The sequence below is a fragment of the Gorilla gorilla genome, chromosome 2 (assembly GCF_029281585.2).
Source record: "Gorilla gorilla gorilla isolate KB3781 chromosome 2, NHGRI_mGorGor1-v2.1_pri, whole genome shotgun sequence".
NCBI classification, from domain to species: domain Eukaryota; kingdom Metazoa; phylum Chordata; class Mammalia; order Primates; family Hominidae; genus Gorilla; species Gorilla gorilla.
Window position 1 is genome coordinate 22,185,532 of NC_086017.1, and position 27,778 is coordinate 22,213,309.

A 27,778-nucleotide genomic window follows, 5' to 3' on the forward strand; every position below is an offset into this window, starting at 1 on the left:
AAAAAAAAAAAAAACAACTGTGCATAGAATATGCACATGGGAAAATAGAATAATAAGATGCTGTCCTTTTACTCCAGACTGGAAGTCTAATGGTGGAGATAGTTATCCAGATAATTATATCTGAGTTAAAGGAGGAGGTACAAAGTGCTGTGGGAACACAGAGAATGCAGTGTTTTTAAGTTGGAGGATTCATAGATGGTTTTACGGAGAAAGTAGCATTTGGACTGGGTTTTGAAAGACAAGCAGGCTTGTGGCATGAAGAGGTGAGGAGTAGGAAGAAGATACAGCAGCCTCAGTAACCTGTATGACTAAAAGAGGCAGGGCATGTTTAACCTGGGCAGATAGTATGATATGCCCAGCCACCAGATATGCCAAGAATGGGAGCGAGGTCTGGGATAACCAGTGGAAATAAGACTGAAAAAGTAAGTTAAGGCTGAGACATAGAGGGCCTTGAATGCCAAGCTAAAAGGCCAGTGTTTCTCCTGCTTTTCCACCAGTATGCCCTTACTAGTAGAGGACAGCAAAACCATACCATTCTTGGGTGGAGGAAGGGAGGAATGAATAGGTGGAGTATGGGGTATGTTTGGGGCAGTGAAACTATTCTGTGTGATCCTCTAATGAATGCATGATATTATGTCTTTGTCAAAACCCATAGAACTTGGCTGGGCATGGTGGCTCACACCTGTAATCCCAGCACTTTGGGAGGCAGAGGCAGGTAGATCGATTGAGGTCAGGAGTTCAAGACCAGCCTGGCCAACATAGTGAAACCCCTTCTCTACTAAAAATACAAAAATTAGCAGGGCATGGTGGCACACGCCTGTAATCCCAGCTACTCAGGAGGCTGGAGCAGGAGAATCATATGAACCTGGGAGGTGGAGGTTGCAGTGAGCCAAGATCGTGCCACTGCATTCCAGCCTGGGTGACAAAGCGAGACTCCACCAAAAACAAAAACAAAACAAAACAAAAATGTAGAACTATGCAACACAAAGAGCAAACCTTGATGTAAATCATGGACTTTAGGTGGTAATAATGTGTCAATATTGGTTCATCAGTTATAGCAAGTACACTACACTGTGCAAGGTGTTAGTAATAGGGGAAAACCATGCTTTGTAGAGGGGACAGGAGGCTGGGGAAGGGCTATTATAAGAGCTCTGTGCTTTCTGCTCAATTTTTATGTAAACCTAAAACTGCTCTCACAAAAGTAAAGGCTACTATGAAAAACAAAACAAAACAAAAACAGAAAACAGCATCCTTTTAGCCATGAGATGTACTACAAGTACAGAGTTTTCTAGGAATTTCATATAATATTTTTTAAAATTACATGAACTTTTCCTTCTTTCCTTAACACATAGATGGCTATTTTCACATTAAAAATTTTCCCAAAATTTCCACAATATAATACACGACCCCTAGGGATATGACTTTTGTAATAAGAAGCATGACTTTGGCTGGGCACAGTGGCTCACGCCTATATTCCCAGAAGTTTGGGAGGCTGAGCCAGGAGGACTACTTGAACGCAGGAGTTTGAGACCAGCCTGGGCAACACAGTGAGATGCTGTCTCTTTAAAAGTGAGGTTGGGGGGGTGGGAGAGAGAGAGAGAGAGAGAGAGAGGAAAGAAAGCAGCATGGCTGTGATTGATAGGAAGTCACTGAAATTGTATGTTAAAAATGAAACAAAGCAAAATTAAACCAGTAAAATCATGAGCAACCAATTTCTCTCCCACCCCAGATATTTGTGCATCCTTATTTTCATTTCCCAGTATTCATACAAAAGCATATTCACTACCTTTAACTCACTTTGTCAGCCTTTATTCTGTATGCAGAAAACTTTGCAATAGCATAGTGAGAAATAAGTGATAAACCCACCTTTGTGGGTATTACAGTGTAGACAAGGGAAATATACTTTAATATGAAAATAAGTTATACTAAGAAAAGTAGATACAGAAATGAAAATTAAGCCTGCCAAGGAGACAGACAAAGTAAATGGAATGACCTGGGTTAGACAGGTTTGGACGAATTTTGAAACAAAGGACACAGTTGGATGGGTGCCCTGTCCTTAGGAGCACAGACTTTTTTCTGGATGTCATTGAGACCTAGAACGACCTTTAACTATCACCAGTACACATTCCCCTTTTTGGTGTGCAGTGTTGACACTGAAACACAGATAACTTAAGGTTGTTTGGGTACTTATTTATGTAGATAGACATGTGAACCCATACGGTACCTAATTAGTCCTCTTGAAACCACAAACGCACATTCACAGGACCAGTCTTGTTTATATTTTCAAGGCTTTTTTTTTTTTTCTTTTGAGTTGGAGTTTCACTCTTGTTGCCCAGGCTGGAGTGCAGTGGCATGATCTCAGCTCACCGCAACCTCTCTCTCCTGGGTTCAAGCGATTCTCCTGCCTCAGCTTCCCGAGTAGCTGGGATCACAGGCATGCACCACCATGCCCGGCTAATTTTGTATTTTTAGCAGAGATGGGGTTTCTCCATGTTGATCAGGCTGGTCTCGAACTCCTGACCTCAGGTGATCCACCCTCTTTGGCCTCCCAAAGTGCTGGAATTACAGGTGTGAGCCACCGCACCCGGCCTCAGGGCATTTTTTCTTATGAAGATCACAGCCGAAATCTTCAAGCTTCAACTCATGCAAAAGTTTGCCTTTGGAGTGAATTTCTTGGCAATCTGCTTGGTAAGAAAAAGCAAGTGGTGTTAAAGTGAGAGCATTAAAATAAAATTGCTCCAAAAAAATGATAAATAAAGAAAAGAAAAGAAAAAGGAAAAGCAAGAGGCCCATGCACAGATACACAGAGGAGAGTGGCCCCTCCTCCATAAGCCTGTTTCATCAATGAGAGAATCAAGAGAATACTGTATATACAGAAGAGAGTTTCAGGGTCAGTCTTGAGTTTGCATCTTCTACTTCCTAGCTAGAGGACCTTGAACAATTCACTTTACTTCTTTGGTCCTAGCTTGCTTATCTATAAAGTGGGAATAATATTTCAGATTATGCAGAAGAAAAGGTAGGATGTACCGGGCACATGGGAAGTGCTTGATCAATACCAGTTTGCTTCCCTCCTTCCCTGCCCCTTCTGCTGAAACTTCACAGCTATCTCGTTAAGTCATCAATGTATTTAGTATTTAATAAATAAATATTTAACGAGCACCTACTATGAGACAAGCCCTTTGTTAGCCAGTGGGGATATGACTGCAAACAAGAAAGATACGCCTATGATTTGATGAATCCTGGAGTTTATGAGCAGCTCATCTCTGTCTCCAGTGTGAGCAGTCCTAAATTTACACAGCTCTCCACTGGTGTTTTTGACCACAGAGTTAACATTTAAAATACCTATGACTGCTTTTTTGGCACCACTTTGAATAATGAACTGGTTTCAGGTAAACAGAGTGCAGGTACCTATTGCAGAAAGTTTTCCAGTCTACACACTCGGTGGCTCACAAGTTCACATGAAGTGAACCAAAAGAGTTTTGTTGCACTTACTGTGACAATAAATCGTGTTTAGAAAAATGCATGTGGCATACGTGATATTAGGCAAATGATTCATGAAACGTGCTATTGTGTGGCCTTAGAATCCATGTAAGCATTTTTCCTCTGTCTTTTATGTGTTTTCTTGTTTCTATCTCTCTTTTGTTTTGTTTTTGTTTTGGGGGTGGTTTAAAATTAATGCTGGGCCAGAGTCTGATTTTGACACTCTCGGGTGTGATCAAATGTTTCCACATATCTCTCTAACCTTTCTATTCTCAATGTGGGGAAAACTTACTCCGCTTTAAGAAAAGGTGTATCCACAGAAAAGATTATTGAGTAATTTTTCATAGTACAGAAGTAATAATTGAGTGATTTTTCCCTTTAAAATTTTTTTATTTTTGTATTATTTTAAGAACAAAATTATTTTAGGATGCAATTAAAGAAGAAGTTCATTTACCTAAATTTAATTTGCCAACTTTTCTATTGCACAAAAGCATTATAAATACAAGTAGAATAGCAAAAATTTCATCCTAAAGAGAAAAATATTTTGGGCTTCTAATTTCAAGAGAGTAAAATTGTCCTGGAACCCTGTGCACACTTTAAAAACAATCATTAACAGATTGCATCAAACTAGAAACTTCTTCACAGCAAAGGAAATAATCAATAAAGTGAAAAGTCAGCCTACAGAATAGGGGAATCTGTACATCTGAAATGAAGTTATGGATTGCAAATCGTACATCTGATATGGAATTAATATTCCAAAATATATAAGAAACTCAACGAACTCAATTGCAAGAAAAAAATAACCCAGTTAAAAAATGATAAAGGACTGGAATATCCATTTCTAGAGAGAAGACATACAAGTGGCCAACAGATATATGAAAAGGTACTCACCATCACTAATCATCAGGGAAATGCAAATCAAAACCACTGTGAGATATCATCTCACACCCATTAGAATGGCTGTTATCAAAAACACAGAAGATAAGAAGTGTTGGCAAGGATGTGGATAAGAGGGAACCCTTGTACACTGTTGGCAGGAACGTAAATTGGTATAGTCATTATGGAAAACAGAATGGACTGCCTCAAAAAATTAAAAATAGGACTAGCATATGATCTAGCAATCCTACTTCTGGGTATATATCCAAGTGAAATGGAATCAGTATGTTGAAGAGCTATCTGCTCTCCCATGTTCACTGCAGCATTATTCGCAATAGCCAAGATATGAAATCAACCTAAGTGTCAATGGATGAATGGATTTTTGAAAACACAGTATATATCTGTATATATATACACACATACATATATACACATACAGATGTATATGTACACACCCAATAGAATATTATTCAGCCTTAAAAAGAGAAGGAAATCCTGTCATTTGCGACAACAGAGATGAACCTAGAGGACGTTATGCTAAGAGAATTAAACTGGGTGGTATTTGACACAGAAAGACAAATACCACATGATCCACATGGAATCTAAAAAAGTCGAACTCATAAAAGCAGAGAGTAAAATGGTGGTTGCCAGGGGCTGGAGGGTGAGAGCAACGGGGAGATATCAGCCAGAGTTTCAGTTACGCAGGATAAGTTCTGGAGACCTAAGTATAGGTCACCTTCAGCATGGTGACTATAGTTAGTGATACTGTATGGTATATTTGAAATTTGCTAAGACAGTAGATGTTAAGTGTTCTCACTACACATATTCATACTCAAAAAGGTAACTGTGAAGGGATGAATATGTTCATTACCTTGATTATGATAATCATTTCATAGTAAATACGTATATTAAAACATCACATTGAATACCTTAAGTGTTTTGTTTGTTTTTTGGTTTTTTGGGGTTTTTTTGTTTTGTTTTGGTTTGGGTTTTTTTTGAGGTGGAGTCTTGCTCTGTCACCCAGGCTGGAATGCAGTGGTGTGATCTCGCCTTACTGCCACCTCTGCCTCCCAGGTTCAAGTGATTCTCCTGTCTCAGTCTCCCAAATAGCTGGGATTACAGGTGTGCTACCACACCCGCCCAATTTTTGTATTTTTAGTAGAGATGAGGTTTCGCCATGTTGGCCAGGCTGGTCTGGAACTCCTGACCTCAGGTGATCCTCCTGCCTCGGCCTCCCAAAGTGCTGGGATTACAGGTGTGAGCCACCGTGCCTGGCCTGTATACCTTAAGTTTAAAAATTTTTGTCTATTATACTCAATAAAGCTGGACAAAATTTTAAATAAATAACAGCAGTCATTAACAGACTCAATTGATGACCTAATGTAGAAGATAATGAGAGCAGGCCTGTTGGCAAAAAGGCATTTATATGGATACACTGTATGTATCTGCACTGTTTCAGGATCCTCTATTATGATACCTGGGTAAAGGGTGACTTCCTTTCTATCATAAAACAGCCTAGACAGCACTAAGAAGGTGGTTATGTTCTTTTCTGTTGTTGTGAGCGCCCAGATGAGATTACTTTGCCAAAGACTCTTTTCATTTCTCTTTCTGAAACTCTGTGAGATTGCTGTGTTCTCTAGGACTTACCTTCACAGCTAGTCTATTTTTCCTTTCAGAAATGACCATGGTTGACACAGAGATGCCATTCTGGCCCACCAACTTTGGGATCAGCTCTGTGGATCTCTCCGTAATGGAAGACCACTCCCACTCCTTTGACATCAAGCCCTTCACTACTGTTGACTTCTCCAGCATTTCTACTCCACATTATGAAGACATTCCATTCACAAGAACAGATCCAATGGTTGCGGATTATAAGTATGACCTGAAACTTCAAGAGTACCAAAGTATGATGTTTATTTTCACTTTTCAGACTACTAGGGACTAGAATTGGACTCATCTCTCAGTAACCCTGTAATAAATAATGCTCCAGAGACTAGAAATCTGATAGAGAAGGCATTCACTATTCATTTATTCACCCATTTATCCATGAAATATTAGGTATCTATGAAATGCCAGGAAGGGAGCTGGCACCAGGTCAATCTTGCCTTCCCCCGCTCCTTCCTTCCTCTCTTCTTTCCTTTCTTGCTTACTTCCTTCTTAGGGACATTTTCTACCTTGATTACACTGTCAGTTGTATCTCAGGCTAAGAGTCCATCATCCAAACTTTGAATTATTTTGGCCCCTTATAAGTTAATAAGTAACAATTCCAAGTCACTTTGTATTATATAACTTATCTTCACTATATTACTGCTACTACAGTACATTTTTTCTAGTATGTCCTTTCAGAAGTTATACTGAAACCTACTTTTGAGCACAAATTAGTTTTAACATTGTAGCCTATTGATAAATTTTCATGCCATTAACTAAATCAACATCAAAACATCAGACTCAAGAAAAACTAGAACTGCACTTTTTGAGATAAAATGTATTTCTGTGATGCTATTTCCTTGATTTTTATCATGTGTGGGCTGACATGCTGGTTTTCCAAAGCCACCACTATGTAATTGGCAGTCATTACTTGACAAGTAAGAACTTCCTGTATTTCTAGTGGCTTTTAAAGATAAATAATATGCTTAGTTATATTTATCTATGCGGTTTTCAGTTAGAGCCTAATATGGAAATTTAGTAGCCCTGAGCCTAACTAGTAAAAGGTAGGGCTTACTTCCATAAGTTCCGCCACGCTCTGTCAAAGATTATTTCACAAACCACCTCCTTTGACTGAACACTAATGGTAACCTGGGCTCGTATTTTTCATGCACCTCAAGCTAGGCATACCATGAGCTTTTCACAGTGGTGTTCCTTCTGTGGTTCTTTTGCAAGTTGTTTCAAAGTACTTATAAAATGGAATATTTAAATAAAATGTATAATTTAATATTGTGATGAATACCAAAGACAGAACATATCCTAGCAAAATAAGCTTCCTTGTCTCAAATCCTCTATGTTGTCTGTTACAGCTGTAGTATTGCAGGGTACTGGGGGTCATAGAACCACAGACTTAATTCTCATTCCCATTTTATATTTACAGGTGAGGCTTAGAGATGTTATAACTTGCCTGTGATTACAAACCCTTCTTTTTCTTGCCTTAACTCCAGTGTTTTTTTCATGTTCCACTGTGCTTTTACACTGAAACAATACAAATACAGCATGAAGGTGTACTATGGTGGCTTGCCCTGTTGCCTTTTTAGGACTGTTTTCATGGGATAATTATCCTCTCACATGTCTCCATACGCAGGTGCAATCAAAGTGGAGCCTGCATCTCCACCTTATTACTCTGAGAAGACTCAGCTCTACAATAAGCCTCATGAAGAGCCTTCCAACTCCCTCATGGCAATTGAATGTCGTGTCTGTGGAGATAAAGCTTCTGGATTTCACTATGGAGTTCATGCTTGTGAAGGATGCAAGGTAATTAAAAAAAAAGTCTTCAAATAAATTGTTGAAACTTTATTATTTCATTTCAACAGAACCCCTTTTTTAGGTGATACAATATATGAATTTTTTTCTTCATGGAAGAGTATCTTGCTCTGTCACCCAGACTAGGGTGCAGTGGTGCTATCCTAGCACACTGCAGCCTTGAGCTCCTGGGCTCAAGTGATCCTCCCACCTCAGCCTCCCAAAGGATGATATAATATTTGAAAGCCTAAGAAAGTGGATAAAAGTTGGGCTGCTTTGCCCCACATTCGTTTCTCCAAATTGATTCTTTGAGACACTGATCTAATTTAATCCTTGCATCTTGCAGATTTTTACAAAAAGGTGACTTCTCCAAGGTGTCATGGCAAGACAGTGATGACCTGGAACCAGGATGCAGATTTCCTGCATTCTCTAGTTGTTTATTTATTTATTTATTTTTGCTATACCGTGTAATATTGTATAGACAAAAGATTTTACAGATTATTTATATATGCATATCTTTGGATCCCTAGAGCAATCCTATAAGATTGGACTTCTTTATGGCCACATTGCAGATGTAGAAATTACAGGTTAGTAAAACTTGCCAAGGTCATCCCTTAGTAAGTGGCAGACTGTAGTCTAGACCCTGACTCCTTAGGTGGTGTTGACTCTCAAAGCAGTGCCTCATGTTTCCTTATTCCAGCATGAATGTGAGCCACATACACGGACAGGTAAGGAGGTATAACAGTGTGGGAAAGGAGATACTATTTATCCTCATCTCTTTCCTTTGTGAAAAGGGTATTTTGGAAAATTCAGACGTTTAGTAATTTATTGTTTAATTATTAAGAAAATATGTGAATCCACTCATATTTTGATATGCAGTCTTTTAAGATAATTTTAATATATACAATGCAAAAATAGTACTAATTTATTATATATGCATTGCACAGAATAAACTGTTCATAAATATTCACTTTATAAAATAAACACCTGCTTATTGGGCTTTTTATTCAACGTAAAGATACAGAACAACAGTTAGGAAAGCTTTAGGACATCTTGGTTCCTAAATGGATGATGGGCCAAAAAAGGAAACTGATTTTTATTGAATTCTTACTACATGCCAAATACTGTATGAGGTAACGTTTTCATACATCAGTATTTAACCACATCCTACCCAGGTTTTCTCATCTATAAAATGATTGTGGCTGAGTGTGGTGGCTCACGCCTCTAATCCCAACACTTTGGGAGGCCAAGGCAGGAGGATCGCTTGAGCCCAGGGGTTCAAGACCAGTCTGGGCAGCATAGTGAGACCCCATCCCTACAAAATTTTTAAAAAATGAACCAGGCATGGTGGCACATGCCTGTAGTCCTAGCTTCTTGGGAGGTTTAGGTAAGAGGATCCCTTGATCCCAGAAGTTCAAGGCTGCAGTGAGCTATGATCATACCACTGCACTCCAGCCTGGGTCACAAAAGCAAGACCCTAACTCCAAAAAAAAAATAAATAAATAAGTAAATAAATAAAATGACACTGAATTACATGATCTCTAAAGTCCCTTCAATTGAAACAGTTTTTACTCTAAAGGCAACCTAATACAGTGAAAAGGGACAAACCAGAGGTCAGCTCTGCCACTTTCCAAAGTCATTAGCCAGTCACATACACATTGTATCCTTCATCAGGCCCCCCATATGTAAAATGACTTAGTTAGATTGGCTACACAAGGTCTTATTCATCTCTAAGTTCTGTAATTTCAAAATGACACTTTGAAACAATCTGGCAAGAGATGCTTTCATTTAAAACACTAAAACCCGTTCGTTCTGTAATTTAAACCAAGTTAAAATATTTATGACCTTATATGAAATCATTGTATTAAGTCAATTATCTAAGATCTTAATGAGTAGTAAGAACATGTCATTTTATTGACTTAGATTTTTTATTGAGTGTTTTGTGGTTTTATTTAATGAGTTAGAGTTTATTTTTACTGAGTTGGATACCATTTTTGAGTGAGTAAACTGTTGCTAAATTCTGAGCCATATTTATCTGAAGACACCATTCTGTTTTGGTCATGTTGATAATTTACAACTATAAATAAATAAAAACAGCATGGTTGGTTTAAGGTTCCACAATAAGTTATTGTTTTTTATGGGCTAGTAAAGCACTTAGAAAACTAAAACTTTTAAGCAAATAGTTCCACCATAATCCTATTAGTCACAAATTTGTGGAAAGCTAACATTACCGAAAACAGCTGAAAATGGAAAGACAAGAACATTGTCAGTAGTTGGTTATAGTGATAAATCTAAGTTCTGAGGGCACTAAAACTTAAAAGCAATCAGGGAAGAAGAGTTGCAAAAAGAGAAGAGAGAGGAGGAAATCCAAGTGCCTTCAACTTACGATTAGAAAGGGTAGAAAGCAGAGAGGGAGAAAAAATACTTAATAAAACCTGAAGACTCTAGGGGAGTCCTTAACCTATCATAGATTAAAAAGCAAACATAGAAGAAAACTAAGCGTATTGTATACTAACCTGCAGTAATTTGCAAACCATCCAAAATGTGGATTCCAGAATTCTTAGACTAAAATGTAAGGAAGGTTTTACTCCCTTGGAAAGGGAAAGTAGACATCTACACATTTTAAAGGTAAGAATAAGAAAAATATTATTCTTGGAAAATTTAAACATTTAGTAATATACTACTTAATATAAAGAAAATATGTGAATCCACTTATATTTTGATATGCAGTCTTTTAAAATAATTTTAATATACTCAATGAATAAAATAGCATTTATTATATACTGATTGCACAGAATAAATTGTTCATAAATATTTACCTTATAAAATAAACCCTGCCTCGGCTGGGGTTTTTATTCGGCATAAAGATATAGAACAGCAGTTAGGAAAGAATTAGGACATCTTGATTCCTAAATGGATGATGGGTCGAAAAAAGAAACTTTTTTTGAGTTCTTATTCTGATTTTTATTGAATTCTTAGTATGTACCAGATACTATGTGAGGTACATTTGCATATATCATTATTTAACCACATCCTACTCAGGTTTTCTCATCTATAAAATGATTCAGATGATATTGGTAGGATGTGGTTACGTAATGAAACATTATCATTTGGCTTCTTAAAGTATACATCAGCAGTTCCCAAAGTGTGGTCTGGGGCTTGGACCCTTTCAAGGCATCCATGAAGTTGAAACTATATTCATAATAATGATTTTTATTACTTTTTTCACTTTCATTCTCTCAGGAGTGTATGTGGAGTGTTCTGGAAGCTACATGATGTAGGATGATGACATAGCTCTGGTAGCTAATGGAATGTTTGCTTATGTGTTCTTGTATATAATAATTTCTCAGTTGTAATTTCTAGTGTGATAAATGTCAGTAAAGATAGCCCACATAAACAAAATCTCTTTGGGGTCTTCTATAATTTTAAAAAGAGTAAAGGAATCTTGCAACCATAAAGCCTTCAGTCTCATTCTGAAGAAATGCAGTTACTCATTCTTTGCTACTTTGAAACTAAACAAAATTGCTGCCACATTCTGAATACTGCTGCATTAGACCAGTGGCTGTCAGTAAAGACATCTCCTTAGCTTATAACCAATACGCAATAAAAAGCCAGGAAAATGGAATTATCAAATGTGTTTAACTCATCTGCATGTATTTTCTGAGAGGTGTTTTGGAAGCTTCACATTTGCTGTTGTAGTAGAATGTGGGTTATATTCATAATTAAAATACAGTTGACCACAAAGCTGCAGGCTTATCTATGGATTGAAAAGAATAAACACAGCATAAAACAATTTTTGGTAGATCTTCCTAAACAATTTTACAATGTAAATGGAACAGGTTTATATTAGTGATTCTTGCCAAAAATTCAGTCAGACAGATGAGAATGAGTAGATTGGGTTTGAATTAAGGTGAAATAGTTACAGATTCTTGGGTGTGTTAATATTGCAAACTTATGTAAAATAAAACCTTTAGCAACTGAAAGATATATATAATTTAGAGCTTGGAAAGCTATCATTTATTTGTTGTTTACATGTTGGAGACATATTTTTTTCTTTGGTAAGTTCCATCCTATTTTTTATCTTTAGTGAAAGATCATTTTGGAACCATAGCCGTACCTAAAGATATAAGTAAATACAGTCTACCATACAATACAATGTAATCTAAGTTTGTATTTCTGTATACAAAAGAATGCCGTATGCTTGTTAGCCACTTGTATGTCTATTCATCCCTACTTCAGAAAGAGTTTTAATTCTTCTCACCTGCCAGTCGTAGCTTATTAATCCAACTTCCAGGGGCCAGACTGCTTCATGGGAAAGCCAACTGCAAGCCCAGCACAGGGCTGTTAATTTCATTGTAAAATCAACAACACCATTCTGAGGTCTCATTGTCCCTGATGTTTTGTTAAAATTAAAGCAATTAAGGAGAGATCAAAGAAAATTTTTCAAATGATATGAAAAATTTGTCTGTTACTTTCTAGCAGACAAATGTGCAGACATTAGAATAAATATATACACAAAACAATTTTCTCAAATGGTGACTGATGCATCTCCAACACACCACATCACAGACTTCCTGATCATCAGAAGAGTAAGTTGTTGAAAATGTAGTTGTTCTATGGACTCTAAAATAATAAAAAAGTGTTATTAGAGTGTTTCTTCATCAGTAATATGAAGAAAATTTGGAGAAGCCAGCCTTGTTCTGTAAATCGGTAAATAATTTTACAGAAAAGCACTCGATAATATCCTTACATCTTCCTCTCTAGATTCCTTGAGTCACATAACAAGAAAACACTAGGTTATCATGAACTCGGTGTAAAAAAAGTAAAAGCAAGTTCCAAGATGCATGCTAGGATCTGTGTATTCAGTTCAAGATTTTATTTACATATACAGTGTATAATGTTCAGAATGATTATTCATTGAAAGACCTTGGATCATCACAAAAAATGTGATACACTTTTGAAAGGCATCAGCTGAGTCATGTCAGAAATTTCCATTATAAGAGTTAAACTTAATTCTTTTTTTTTTTTTTGAACATGTGTCAAAGATTTATTTAAAACCCATTAACAAGGGAAAAGCAGGATGGTAAATCTAGTTCAAAGAAGAACTTGAAGGACCAAGAATATATAGTCACTGAAAGAAAGAATCCTGAGATAAGATTCAGAATGGTTAATGTTCTACAGGGCAATAAAACCATAACCTTGAGGTTATCTTTTCTTTTTTTTATTATTCTTATACTTTAAGTTCTAGGGTACATGTGCACAACGTGCAGGTTTGTTACATAGGTATACATGTGTCATGTTGATTTGCTGAACCCATCAACTTGTCATTTACATTAGGTATTTCTCCTGATGCTATCCCTTCCACAACCCTCCACCCCCTGACAGGCCCCAGTGTGTGATGTTCCCCGCCCTGTGTCCATGCATTCTCATTGTTCCACTCCCACCTATGAGTGAGAACATGCAGTGTTTGGTTTTCTGTCCTCGTGATAGTTTGCTTAGGATGATGGTTTCCAGCTCCATCCATGCCCCTGCAAAGGATATGAACTCATCCTTTTTTATGGCTGCATAGTATTCTATGATGTATATGTGCCACATTTTCTTAATCCATCAATCATTGATGGACATTTGGGTCAGTTCCAAGTCTCTGCTATTGTGAATAGTGCCATAATAAACATATGTGTGCATGTGTCTTTATAGTAGCATGACTTATAATCCTTTGGATATATACCCAGTAGTGGGATTGCTGGGTCAAATGGTATTTCTAGTTCTAGATCCTTGAGGAATTGCCACACTGTCTTCCACAATGGTTGAACTAATTTACACTCCCACCAACAGTGTAAAAGCATTCCTATTTCTCCACATCCTCTCCAGCATCTGTTTGTTTCCTGACTTTTTAATGATCGTCATTCTAACTGGCGTAAGATGGTATCTCATTGTGGTTTTGATTTGCATTTCTCTGATGGCCAGTGATGATGAGCATTTTTTCATATGTCTGTTGGCTTCATAAATGTTTTCTTTTGAGAAGTGTCTGTTCATATCCTTTACCCACTTTTTGACGGGGTTGTTTGTTTTTTTCTTGTAAATTTGTTTAAGTTCTTTGTAGATTCGGGATATTAGCCCTTTGTCAGATGGGTAGATTGCAAAAATTTTCTCCTATTCTGTAGGTTGCCTGTTCACTCTGATGATAGTTTCTTTTGCTGTGCAGAAACTCTTTAGTTTAATTAGATCCCATTTGTCAGTTTTGGCTTTTGTTGCTATTGCTTTTGGTGTTTTAGACATGAAGTCTTTGCCCATGCCTATGTCCTGAATGGTATTGCCTAGGTTTTCTTCTAGGGTTTTTATGGTGTTAGGTCTTACATTTAAGTCTTTAATCCATCTTGAGTTAATTTTTGTATATGGTGTAAGGAAGGGATCAATAATTCTCTTATCAAAAAAACCTTCCTCTCCTAACCATGCCAAATAACTGAGCACTCTGTGAGCCATCCAGCTGTCAGCTAGCCAAGTAGCATTTTCGCCCACTAATATTAGTCTTTAAAAAGCAAGAATCAAAAGAGAAGTCAAGGAATATCATAAAATATCTATGATCGCAATGGCAAACATCAAAATTTTCACCAACATTTATCAATGAGAACAGTTCTATACATCAGCATTCTATTCATCTGTGAAAAAAAACTTTTTGATATCTGAAGGTCCTCAGAACCCTTTGAGAACTAAAGAGACTTCAACTGCCAGCAAATTCTACATCGGGCATATTCTTTAAGACATTGCTGATCTCACAAGAGGTAGAGAAAACTCTCCAAAACAACATCAATGAAACAAACATACCCTCAGTTCCAAGCTGTGAGCTGCAGGCACACTTAGCAGGTCAGGGTTTTCCCCATTATAGATGCCCAGAGAGGTACAGTGGTGAGCATTTCCCCAAAGGCGGATGGCTGTAGCAGTTTTCTGAGCAATCAGTGAGAAGGAGCTGAGTGTAGGGCTTCTGAATTAAGCCAGGATTCTCAATAGTGTCTGAAATAGTCATAAGTCAGTAGCACCCCTGGCTACTGAATTCCTAATTCAGACCTTGTAGGAGTCCCCCAGTTTAAGGTCAAGAAACTAGTTCCAAATAATATCAGCAAGCATGTGAGAAGCTAACCATCTTGAATGACATTCATCATCAACAGGAAAACTGATACAGACTTCCAGCTCTTCCCCTACCTGGGGAAAGCAGAAATTGGGATTGCCTGATACAGAATATAAAAAAGCTGTTATGAATTATTTAAAGGAAGAGGGCATAGGCTTGCAACAATAAACTATTAGGAATAACCAGGATGATTTGAAAACCAAGTGAAAAAAAGGTGAAGCTTCTAAAAGTTAAAAGTATAATTATTGAAATAAAAATTCAGTGGAAGGGTTAGATAGCTTACTGGACACAGCAGAAGAAAAACCTGAAACTGAAAGAGATATGCAAAGAAATTACCAGAACGAAAGCAACAGTGTCTTAAAGAATATGCCCTATCCAGGATCTGCTGGAATTTGAAGGCTCTTAGTTCTTGAAGGATTCATAGGATCTTTGAATATTAAAGAGGTATGTCTTCTTCACTGATCAATGGAAGAGTAAAGTGCAGAACTGCTCTCACTAATGAACTTTAGTGAGAAATGTTTGTTCTTACTTTTGCCAGTGTAATTACATATTTCCATGTTATTTTGCTTCTGTTCTGATTTTTACTTTGGCAATCAATATTAGTGAGTAAGTAGTGAGAAGAAGATGGAAAAAAAAAAGAGGCATTCAGAAATGTGAAGGCTAGAATAAGAAAGTCTAGTACTTATCTAACTGGAGTCCAGTACTGATGAATATGTGAAGCCATAATGCATAAACAACATATCCAAGAAGGTAAATGAAAGAAATTCATGCCCAAACACACTGCGGTTAAACTGCCGAATACTAAAGACAAATAGAGAGTATAAAAGCAACCAAAGAGAAAAGGTAGATCACCTTAGAAGTAAATTGACAAGAGACTTCTCAACAGCAAAATGGAAGCAGAAGGATAATGGAATTCAAAGTGTTAAGAGAAAATAACTGAGTACTCGGTAATCTCTCAAGAATGAGAGTGAGCCAGGCGTAGTGGCACATGTCTGTAATCTCAGGCCTTTGGGAGGCCAAGGTGGGTGGATCACTTGAGGCCGGGAGTTCAAGACCAGCCTGGCCAACTTGGTGAAACCCCATCTCTACCAAAAATACAAAAAAAAAAAAATTAGCCAGATATGGTGGTGCATGCCTATAATCCCAGCTACCCAGAAGGCTGAGGCCCAAGAATCGCTTGAACCTGGGAGGTGGAGGTTGCAGTGAGCCGAGATAGCACCACTGCACTCCAGCCTGAGCAAGAGAGCGAGACTCTGTCTCAAAACAAAAAACAAAGCGAAAAGAGTGAAATGAAATATCTATTGGTTGAAAAAACAAAAATACTGAAAAAGTATATTTCAAGGATAGTAAGCCAAACAGAGAAGATATTTGAACATCTGTAACAGACAACAGATTAATATCTAGCATATTTTTTTAAAAAGTCTAAAATTCAATTTTAAGGAAAAGAAAGTTAGAAACTGGGAAGTGAAAAGCCAGGGACATACAAATCAAGATTTAAATTCAATTTTATACATTTCAGGTTGTCAAAATTAAGAAGTCTGACAGCACCAAATGTGGAAGAGACCACAGTTTTCATAAAGAGCTTGTGGGGAGTGTAAATTGGTAGCCACTTTGGAAAACAATTTGGCATTATCTTGTAAAATTTTAATACTCATACATTGTACAACCCAGAAATGCCACTTAAAAATATTTACAGGAATATTTAGAGAAACTCTTCTCATAATAGCAAAAAATTGACATTTCAAACGTCCATCCACATACAAATAGGTTAATAAATTATAGTATAGTCATCCAATGGAATACTATATAATTATGAAAATGAGTAAATCATAGTCTTTCACTAACAAGAACTTAAATGTTAGAAACCTCATACCAAATTTTAATAGTGTCCCAGAAAACTACATATAGTATAATACCACTTAATAAAGCCTCAAAACAAACAAAATTAAATAGTATATTATTTTGTTTTACATAGTAGGTGATAAAGCTGTATTTTCTTCCTTTTTTTTTGAGACAGTGTCTCACTCTGTCACCCAGACTGGAGTGCAGTGGTGCAATCATAGCTTGGCTTACTGCAGTTAGACCTCCTGGGCTCATGTGATCCTTCCATCTCAGCCGCCAGAGTAGTAGCTGTGACTACAGGCGCATGCCACCACACCTGCCTAAATTTTTTGTATTTTTTTATAGAGACAGGGTTTCACCTTGTTGCCCAGGCTAATCTCGAACTCCTGGACTCAAGCGATCAATCCGCCTCAGTCTGTCAAAGTGTTGGGATTACAGGTGTGAGCCACCACACCCAGCCTATATTTTCTTAAAGATCAAGGAAATGACAAACCCAAAATTAAGAATAATGATTACTTTGTCAAGCCTATCGCCTTTGTAACATCTCAGTCACAATTGGGAATCACAAACTACCAGAGATGGAAGTGCTTTCTCATTTTATAGTTGAAAAAGGTGAGGCCCAGAAAGGAAGTTACGTGACATCTGTATTAATTCCACAAATTTTAATTTAACCCTATCATAGGCATTTGGATTCCATCCAGGGGTATAAGAGACTATTCCTGCCCCTGAAGAACTTATAATTTTAATTGAGCCATGAGGGAGGGGCAGAAAATAAACACTAAAACAATAATAAGTAAATTCTGTGGTGTGTTAGAAAGTCATAAGTGCTATTGGAAAGGAGAAAAACTGGAGCAGAGTAAAGAAGATCAAGAGTTCCAGAAGAGAGGTGGGGCAGGGACAGGCCACAGTATTAAATAGGTTGGCTTAGCCCCATTGAGAAGGTGAGATGCAAAACTTGAAGGCGATGAAGGAAATAGGCAAGTGTGTATTTAGAGAAAGCTTTCTTCTTGAGGAAAGAGAGAAGTCAAGAGTGAGTTCAAGGATTTTGGCTTGAGAAACTGGAAGGATGGCGTTGCGTCTGCTGAGATGGAGAAAGCCGCAAGTGAAGTGAGTTTGTAGGGGAGGGTCAGGACTTCAATTTGGACAGGCTGGCTTAGAGATGGCTATTAATTATTTAAATGAAGCTGTCAAGTAATCAGAACATACTCATCCAGAGTTCTAAATGGACGTTTGGAGAAAGTCAAAATGCATGTCAATGACCAAAGCAATACTAATGCAGTGCTTTTTGCACCAAACAGGGCCAGATACATTTGAAAGAATTAGCAATTAAGTTTTATGAAGATGAACACAATAGAAATGAATAGGAATATGATGAACCCAAAAAATGGAGTCAGAAAACACGTCCAATTCGATTTTTTTCAGCTCTTTCCAAAGATGTAAATATAGCAGAATATTCAGTAGGCCTCAAATTGACATATTTGCCATTTTGAGATAGCAGTCAATTTTGTGAGGATTTATCTGATTACTTCTCATGTTATTCCCATAGTGTCTTTCTGTCTGTAAGCCACAACAATGATGGGGCACACTTTAAACAACATAAATAAGTGAAACAAATTCTGCAGGAAATTATGCAACATAGAGAATTCCAAAAAAATTATCCACATGTGGATTTTTATTGGCCTTGATCATGTTTTAGAATGAAATGATTATAACTTTGCCAGGCTGCTTAGCACAATTACAAAGGCTGGGGCATGCTGTTGGAATGATTTGCAGAGAGACTTAACTGATTACACGGTGTTTTATTTGCATTACATTAAATCCAGAGCACTTCTTAGAGCATGCCGAAAACCAAATGTAGAGCCAAGATCCAATGAAAGCCGCAGCTGGATGTGGTCAGTGTCTAAGAGCTAAAAAAGGGACCTGGAGATCCTCTGGTTCTTTATTTTATAGCAAAGAACATTTAGTTCCAGAGAGGTTAAGTGACTTGTCTAAAGTCACCAGTGACAGAATCGTGTCAAGAACCTGCCTTTTCTGATTCCCAGGCCAGTATACCTTTCGCTGTAGGTTGCTACTTCCATGTGTCATAAAGACTTAAAATTTGCTTCTTTTTTATCCCTTTGCAGGGTTTCTTCCGGAGAACAATCAGATTGAAGCTTATCTATGACAGATGTGATCTTAACTGTCGGATCCACAAAAAAAGTAGAAATAAATGTCAGTACTGTCGGTTTCAGAAATGCCTTGCAGTGGGGATGTCTCATAATGGTAAGTAAACAGTCATCACCATATACTTTATTATTCTCATTATAGCTGCCAGACCAGTGGACACTAAAGCCATTGCCAAAAATGTGTACAGTTTTTCCACCAAATGCCAGAATTTAGAATATTGCATGCCGATAAAACATTTCTCATTTAGGTCAGTGTTTTTAAAGTTTTATTATAGAACCTTTCTCTCTGTGGTTGGGCATCTGCCATGAGGAGAAAAGAGACTTGAAAAATCTGGGGGATTATGGGAAAAACTTTAGTGTTAGAACAAATATAATGATCATCATGATTAATTTTTATATTGCCTCATGCATTAAAAACAGAATTAAAATTTACTTTTGTGTATCAGTAGTGTCGTTCTGCTTTAAATGTAAGAAAATCCTGAAGATGTCTGGGTCTGAAACTTTAAATGGCATATGAGAATTTAGATTCATTTAATTTTTTTTTTTTTTTTTTTGCTGTTTATTATGCAAAGACGAGTATTCGTTTCCTTCACTTCAAGGAACGTCCATGAGTTGTGGAAAGGGTAAAACAAATTATTTTTATAGTTCTGCAAAACTTCAAAGCCATAGCAACATAGGAGAATAAAACTTTCTACTTTTGAAACCTGTGTCTAAAGTCAAGCTTATGACTTTGGGTGTCAACTTAAGGGAAATGATGTAGAAGACCTGAGAAAAGACCCATGTTTTCATGATCTGTGGAACTAACTCAGTAAGGTCCTGGAAGACAAACATGTTTGAAAAGATAATTCTTGGTCACTATTTGGTTCTGATTGGTTGCCTGGCTGACAAAATAAATTCTCGGTGTAACTTGATAGTATTATATGTGTCTAGTATTAATCAGTTCTTTTCAATGCACTCAAGGAATAAAAAATGCCAACATGATCAAATTAAATTTGAAGTTTCATTTCATCAGCTATCCTATTTTTTCTTTATTTTGTTTTCATCTCTCTCAAAACTGATCTAGTAAGAAGGCAGTCTTCATCTATATGTACTCTAAAGCATCTGAGAAAATTAAATTTTTGCTCTATCATGCAGATACTTGGTTTTCACAGTGGAAACCATCAAGATATTTGAGAGTCACTCATTGATTAATAACCCAGCCTTTAAAAATAGTTCACAAAATTCTATCTGTATGATTACTATGGGTCAGTTCCTCTAAAGGCAAGAATGTATTTTGAATAGAGCTATCAGCAGTACTGAACAGGATGGAAATTTGATCCAACTTTCCTCAACAATTGACTACATCTGCTGTATACAACTGTAGTCATGGATTGCAAAATAATTTGCTGGTTCAGTTCCATCAGTTTCCTTTTTATTTCAGACCTCATAAAACATAAGGGCAAGCTTCCAAGTCAAGGGTTGTATTTTAGGTGATGCAATCAAGTTGCAATAAACTTATTTCATCTTTATGAAGAAATCATTGACTTTGAGGTCATTATCACTGAGACAGCCTAGGAAAGCATGCCAGTTCCTCTTTTAACACTATTTTTTGCCTATTAAAAAATTATCACTTCACACATTCATGTAAAATATAATTCCTGTTACTTACAGGCAGTGCATACATTGATGTAAAATATATTTCCTGTTGCTTACAGCCATTGCATATGTTTACTTAAAATCAATCTGCAGTTGCTTATTGTTTATAGGCAAATATTATTTAAACCCCAACCTATGTAGTATGGATGGTATAATTTTCTCCTCCCATAAATGTCAAAGAAAGCTATCATAAACTTGATAGGTCATATTTTGACTTCATATGACAATTTATTTTATTTCTAGAGAGGGTCAATCTTGATAGGGAGTGTTTGTTCAGTTCTAGCAAAAGCAAGAAAATATATGAATTAAGTGTCATGACATCAGAGACTTAGGCAGTTCAACACTTAAAAAATTGCAAACATAACTAAGAAAACCTCAGAGGTTTTTATGGGAGTTTGTTTGCTGCACAGAAAATAAACATCAGACTAACAACAAGGTTTTGATTAGTTTTGCCTGTTAGCTGTATGAAGAAAACATTTCTAAATACAAAGTTTTCTAGGAAGTTGAGTCACTATTTAAAATCCATTGCTTTGACCAATGTGAAGCCAACAGGGTTTTCATTCATACAGAATGCCTTTTTATCAAAAGAGGCTCTGAGTGTTATACCAAGATCAGCACCCAGCTGTTTTCAGTATGCGCAAGAAAACATGAACGTCCCCCAAAGCAAATGTACTCCATTCCGTGTTAACCTTATTTCTGCTCTCTGGTCTCTGATTAGTCTGGTTGATGAATGTAGCTTCCCCTTTGGCCATGCACTCACAGCTTTGAAGGAGGCTTCTGAAGGAACTGGTAGGGAACCCTAGGGGCTCTTGCTAATGTTGTTGGATAGTCACTGAAATCAGTGATCATCATGTCCTTTCACTTTGAAAATTCTATGATTCTGTATAATCAAACAACCTAACTCACTGGATTTTTCACTTTTCAACCAGCTATTCTGTGTCTTACAGTGCTCTGGTCTTCACAGATATGTAGGCACCTGGCATGTCAGTTGCCTCAATTTGAAAGTTTTCACCTGTATGTTTTGGTATGATAAAAATAAAAATATAATTTATATATCTGAATCAGGTCTGTATGTTACGATCAATTGCTCAGCAATTTTGGGCAGTTGGTTTGATGGTTATGTAGTAATGTAGCCTGAGAGCAGAAATCCAGAGCCTCTGGGCTAGAGAAAGTATAAATGGCATCCTAGGCTATGTAGGGTTACAGCTCTTCAGAAGGAACTTTCATTTTCATTGTGACACATTGCCTACATGTTGTAGAAGAACATAGTTTCAGAATTCTTCCAGTTAGAAACATAGTTTCTCAAATACTTTCAGCATTGGGTAGAAAAAGTACCCAGGTGATGGACTGATTGATATGCTTCAGAAATATGTTTTTTCCTGCAAGTAATGAAAATAAACACACGTTCTTATTTTGGTCATTTAACAACCCATCATTTCTAGACCATGGGTTAATTCCACCGATTGCTCAGAAGCCTTCCTGAGTCATCTCAAGCACAATCAATTCACTACTGTGTCTAGACACTGCCCTTAGAGGAAAGCTCAAAATGAAAATGAAGCAGAAATACAGACCCACTTCCTAAGCCACTCAGCGGTGTATGTAACTTACCAAGTGATCATTGCATCAACTACTCTTTGTTACTGAAGCTGGTGTCTGCAGAATCTTGATAAAAAGACTCATGGATAATGTTGCTTCTTTAGTCAGATGGGCTCTTGCACGCATTTTTATAGATTTTCAAAGTAGTCATTTTTGTTTTAAAATCCTGCTGCCAAGTCCTTTATAGTAATCACATTTTAAAAATATGTCTTCTTTATTTTTTATTATTATTATTATTTTTTTTTTTTTTTGAGATGGAGTCTCACTCTGTCGCCCAGTCTGGAGTACAATGGTACAATCTTGGCTCACTGCAACCTCTGCCTCCCAGGTTCAAGCAATTCTCCTGCTTTAGCCTCCTGAGTAGCTGGGATTACAGGTGCCCGAAACCATACCCAGCTGATTTTTGTATTTTTAGTAAAGATGGGGCTTCACCATGTTGGCCAAGATGGTCTCGAACTCCTGACCTCAGGTGATCCGCCCACCTCAGCCTCCCAAAGTGCTAGGATTACAGGCGTGAGCCACCGCACTGGCCTTGTCCTCTTTATTTTTGATAAAATTATTTAGTCATTAAGAATTTTGGCTTGTGGGCCGGGCATGGTGGCTCATGCCTGTAATCCCAGCACTTTGGGAGGCCGAGGTCAGAGGACCACTTGAGCTGAGGAGTTCGAGACCAGCCTGGGAAACATGACAAGACTCCATGTCTACTAAAACTACAAAAAATTAGTCGGGCGTGATGGCTTGCGCCTGTGGTTTCAGCTACTCGGGAGTCTGGAGTGGGAAGATCGCTTTAGCCCAGGGGGTGGAAGTTGCAGTAAGCCATGATTGCACCACTGCACTCCAGTCTGGGTAACAGAGCAAGACCCAGTCTCAAAAAAAAAAAAAAAAAAAAGAATTGTGACTAGTGAATAATTCATATTCAGAGCTCTTTTTAATGTATGAACTAAATAATAAAATAGTAAGTTTAGGCTAAGTGCCCTTTTTATTTTTAAAATTTTCTGTATTTATTATTACTATTTTTAGAGATGGAGTCTCCCTGTGTTGCTTAGGCTGGGCTCACCTCAGCATCTGGAGTTGCTGAAACTACAGGCATGTGCCACTGCACCTGACCTATTTAAGAAAATAATCTAGAGAAGAATTGACATGTTATTTATGAATCATTCAGTTAGGTTTTCTCTATAACATTGAGATTTGGTTAAAAATATGTTTTTCATAAATTTAAAAACTATTGAAATCTTAGCTTTGCTGACTAGGATGTCTTATTATATAAATGAAAGAGAGTTTGTAATTTTTTTTAAAAAAACTGACAACTTTCAAAATAGTTTCTCAGTGGCTTCATAAAAATCCAGAAAAAAAGATTTCACAAATTTTTGTGACACTCAACATTTTTAAGGTAGTTCTCTCAGTGCCTTGCAAACAGCAGCTCTAGTGTATACTGAGAAAAGGAAAAATTCTGAATGGCAAATACTAGATTTCAACTTTAACCTATTCCTTTTTATTATTATTATTATTATTATTATTATTATTATTATTAAGACAAAGTCTCGCTCTGTTGCCCAGGCTGGAGTGCAGTGGTGCGATCTAGGCTCACTGCAAGCTCCACCTCCTGGGTTCACACCATTCTCCTGCCTCACCCTCCTGAGTAGCTGGGACTACAGGCGCCTGCCACCATGCCCGGCTAATTTTTTGTATTTTTAGTAGAGACGGGGGTTTCACCGTGTTAGCCAGGATGGTCTCGATCTCCTGACCTCATGATCCGCCCACCTCAGCCTCTCAAAGTGCTGGGATTACAGGCGTGAGCCACCGCGTCTGGCTAACCTATTCCTTTTTTTTCTTTAGTCTTCTTGGTTGTGTAAAGAAAAATTACCCAAATCTTAACTTTCAGAAAAGGTAACAAACTCCTAATGCATGTGGCAGTACATGTTTGCTCCAGCTGCCCTGTCCCTCTACCCTGCATGGACTCCAGAACCGCCCATGTTGGAGCCCACCTCCTTTCCCCACCCCTGCCCACTTTCCACTCACACTTCAGGCAAACCCTGCATTTTGCTGTTCCTGGAAAATGGCTTATGCTTGGATACCTCTGGGCCTCTGTTGATGTGTCTGTCTGTTCCTTGTGGAAATTCTACCTGACATTCAAGGCTGCATTCAAATGCCTTCCTTCCCATGAGACTTTTCTGATTCCCTGCTCTTCCTTTTCTATGTGTTTCATACCTTCCTGTGATATCACATTCTGCCTTAAAAAGCAAGAGAGTGATCAGATACATATTACCAAAAAAAAAAAAAAAAAAAAAACTACCGATAGCAGTAAAAGTGATAGAGAAAAGACTGGAATTGGGAAATCCATCTGAAGACCAATGCAATATTAGGAAATAAGACATTGAGAAGGGTGAGAAGAAAGGAAATTGAGAGAAATATCAGAGCAGTGACCAATGAATAAAAGCGCCTGAAGGGAGAGAAGTTGTCAAAGATTATTTAGGATATCTAATTTGGGTGATAGAATGAATTAACCAAGAAAGGAACACAGGAATAAGAGCCAGTTTGGAGGAGAAAATTTTAAATTCAGTTTTATATTGTGTTAGAGATGCCTATAGAGTATCCAGCAACTACGTATAGAGGAATATAGGAGGATGTGAAAAATAAGGCTCCAAATTTCGGTAAAGAGAGAGCAGGAATCATCAGCACCCATTGTAGGTTAGAGAGGTCACACTAGGGACCACAGAATACAAGCTAAGGGAGAGGCACCATCAGAGAGATCTGGAGAGCAGCTGGCAGAATGTTAGAGGACCCAGAACAGCAGGAACCAGGACAAGAAATTTTGGAAATAAGAGGGCGGAGATGGTCACCAGAATTAAAGGCTGGGAGAATACTGAAGAGCTCAAGTCTATTGAGAACTTAGAAGAGGCCATTAGTTCTGGCCGAGAGAAAAGCATTCAGGATTTTTACAAAGTTTTGGTAAATCCCAGTGAGCCCAAAGCTAGACTGCAGTAGATCGAGAAGTGAATAGAAAGTAACAAACACAGACGGAGTGAAAACAACTCTTTTAGTAAGTTCAGTGGTGGAGGAAAGATAGCTTAAAGAGGAGGTGATAGTAGAGTCAGAACCTTCGACCTGGGCAGAAAGGCCGGAGCCAGTACAGAGAGGCACACTAGAGAAAGACTCATCTGTGTAATATATCCAGTCTCCCCTACCAGACATGTCCTTTCCATCCTTTCCCCCAGCCCCATCTGTGCAGCACAGTGTTGCATCAACCAAGTGTTCAGTGAATGAATTAAAGGTTGTCAGGAAGACTTCAGGGAATCAGAGATTGAGTTAGAAGGTGAGCTGGTGGTGTTCTGCTCATCTTCATTTTTGAAAGAAACCTAAGAAAATGTTTAAATGTCCTCTACAAATAGTGTGAAAAATGGTACCTCTGCATAAAAATAATTTAATATTGGCCGGGCGCGGTGGCTCACGCCTGTAATCCCAGCACTTTGGGAGGCCGAGGCGGGCGGATCACGAGGTCAGGAGATCGAGACCATCCTGGCTAACACAGTGAAACCCCGTCTCTACTAAAAAATACAAAAAATTAGCCGGGCGTGGTGGCGGGCGCCTGTAGTCCCAGCTACACGGGAGGCTGAGGCAGGAGAATGGCGTGAACCCGGGAGGCGGAGCTTGCAGTGAGCCGAGATCGCGCCACTGCACTCCAGCCTGGGCGACAGAGCGAGACTCCGTCTCAAAAAAAAAAAAAATAATAATAATAATAATTTAATATTAGTGCTAAAGTTGCTCCTTGTTTTCCTTTAGAGGAACTACAAAAGGATAGTTATTAGATTGCCAAATCCTGCAGAACCTCCAGCAGGCACAAGTTGTTTTTTTTCCCTCAAGAAAGAGAAGTGAGCCAAGTGTGGTGGTGCATGCCTGTGGTCCCAGCTACTCAGGAGGCTGAGGTGGGAGCATCCCTTGAACCTAGGTGTTCAAGGCTGCAGTGAGCCAAGATCACACTACTGTGCTCCAGCCCAGGCAAGAGAATGAGACCCTGTCTCTTTAAAAAAAAAAAAAAAGAAAGAAAGAAAGAAAGAAAGGATGGAAGGGAGGAAGGAAGGAAGGAAGGAAGGAAGGGAGGTAGGGAGGGAAAAAGGAAAAAGGAAGGGAGGAAAAGAAGGAAGGAAAGAAAGAGAGGTGAGCCAGGTGTAGTGGCTCATACCTGCAATTCCAGCACTTTGGGAGGCTGAGGCAGGAGGATCACTTGGGCCAGGAGTTTTGGCGAGATCCCATCTCTACCAAAAAAAAAAAAAAAAAAAAACTTGCTGGGCATGGTCATGTGTGCCTGTGGGCCCAGCCACTTGGGAGGCTGAGGCAGAACGATTGCTTGAGCCCAGAAGGTTGCAGTGAGCTATGATCATGCCACTACACTCCCACCTGCGTGATCGAGAAAGACCCTGTCTCTAAAAAAAAAAAAAAAATTTAAAGAGAGATGGGAAAACAACTTATTGGCAATAGCACATGTTCTTGTTTGTATGCAACAAACATATAAAAAGTAGAAAAATTGACCATAAGACATAGCCTTACTATTTTTCAAAAGCCTGATAATGATTGCAAATTCATCCCTTAGATGTGGAAAGACAAAAATAAGACTTGTCTTATTTCATTCTGTTATTTTCTATTGATTTATTATTTTGAAAACCTGCTTTAATTAACCTTAGTAATTAAGTAGCATTTGTCTTTAATGCTTCTACAATTAGGTAGATGTTTTAAAAACATGCCGATTAATTGTTTCTTAGCGTTATACCCAGATCCAAAAAGCAGGACATCTAACTATTCCATGTGCTTGGTGTTTGTGTGTTCAGCAATATCAGTGCTAAATACACAATACGAATCTATAACATGCTAGTAGTAGCTACATTCAGCTCAATAGAAGTGTGTTGTATAAAGGAATGCTAATATGCTTTCCCAGAAGTTAATGAGTCTCTATCAAACCCAGTCTTCCTGAAGGGAGCCTACCAGCTCTGATATTGATAATTTTTTTTACCAAGATACCAGATTTCTCTGTAGGTGATGAATTATTCCAAATAGGAAACTGCATGCCAGTGTTCCGGAAGTTGCTCTGTGTGACAGGTGCCAGATCTGTAGAACAGACAGAATGTAATTTTTTTTGAGCCTCAAAAACTAGATAAATACTGCTTTTAAAAAGAGAGCAGAGCATTTTCTTGAGTACTATGTAGACATTTGTAGAACTTCAGAGCTAAATTTAGAGCTAGAGGAAGGAAACTTTAGAATCTTCTTTTCTAAGTTCCTCATTCAGTAAATAAATCAGTTGAAGACCAGAGAAGTTCAGTAATTTTCTTAAAGCCACATAGCTAGTTTGTCACTGAGCTGAAACTAGAAATTAAGCTTCCTGACTGCATTCAGTGCAGTATTCATTCCCTTGCTTTCCAGAGAGGCCAAAAGTTCTTGCTCAGTGACTCACAGTAAGACATGAAGCATTTTCCTTTTAAGATTAATCAGCAGTGGTAGAAGATGTGGAAAAATACACTTGTATATGAGTACACTCAGCCTTTATAGTTCTGACCCTCAATGCAGAATGTTCATCTTCTGTTTCTAAGCTCTCACTTCAGTCTTGCAGGAAACACCC

At 37.9% G+C, this 27,778-nt stretch overlaps 1 protein-coding gene across 6 annotated transcripts in view; it reads left to right on the plus strand.

Moving 5' to 3' along the window:
* The window catches only part of PPARG (peroxisome proliferator activated receptor gamma), a 146,100-nt gene that overhangs the window by 85,124 nt on the left and 33,198 nt on the right, over positions 1-27,778 (plus strand). For 5 of the 6 annotated variants that reach the window (XM_031009722.3, XM_031009721.3, XM_055381018.2 and 2 more), the window contains 3 exons: positions 6,033-6,260; positions 7,649-7,818; positions 18,898-19,036. In XM_031009722.3, coding sequence (XP_030865582.1) covers positions 6,035-6,260; positions 7,649-7,818; positions 18,898-19,036 — 535 coding nt within the window. In that variant the 5' untranslated portion in view covers positions 6,033-6,034. Of the gene's footprint in view, positions 1-6,032; positions 6,261-7,648; positions 7,819-18,897; positions 19,037-27,778 lie in introns of those variants that run through there. The other variant, XM_055381019.2, reaches the window with a different exon arrangement.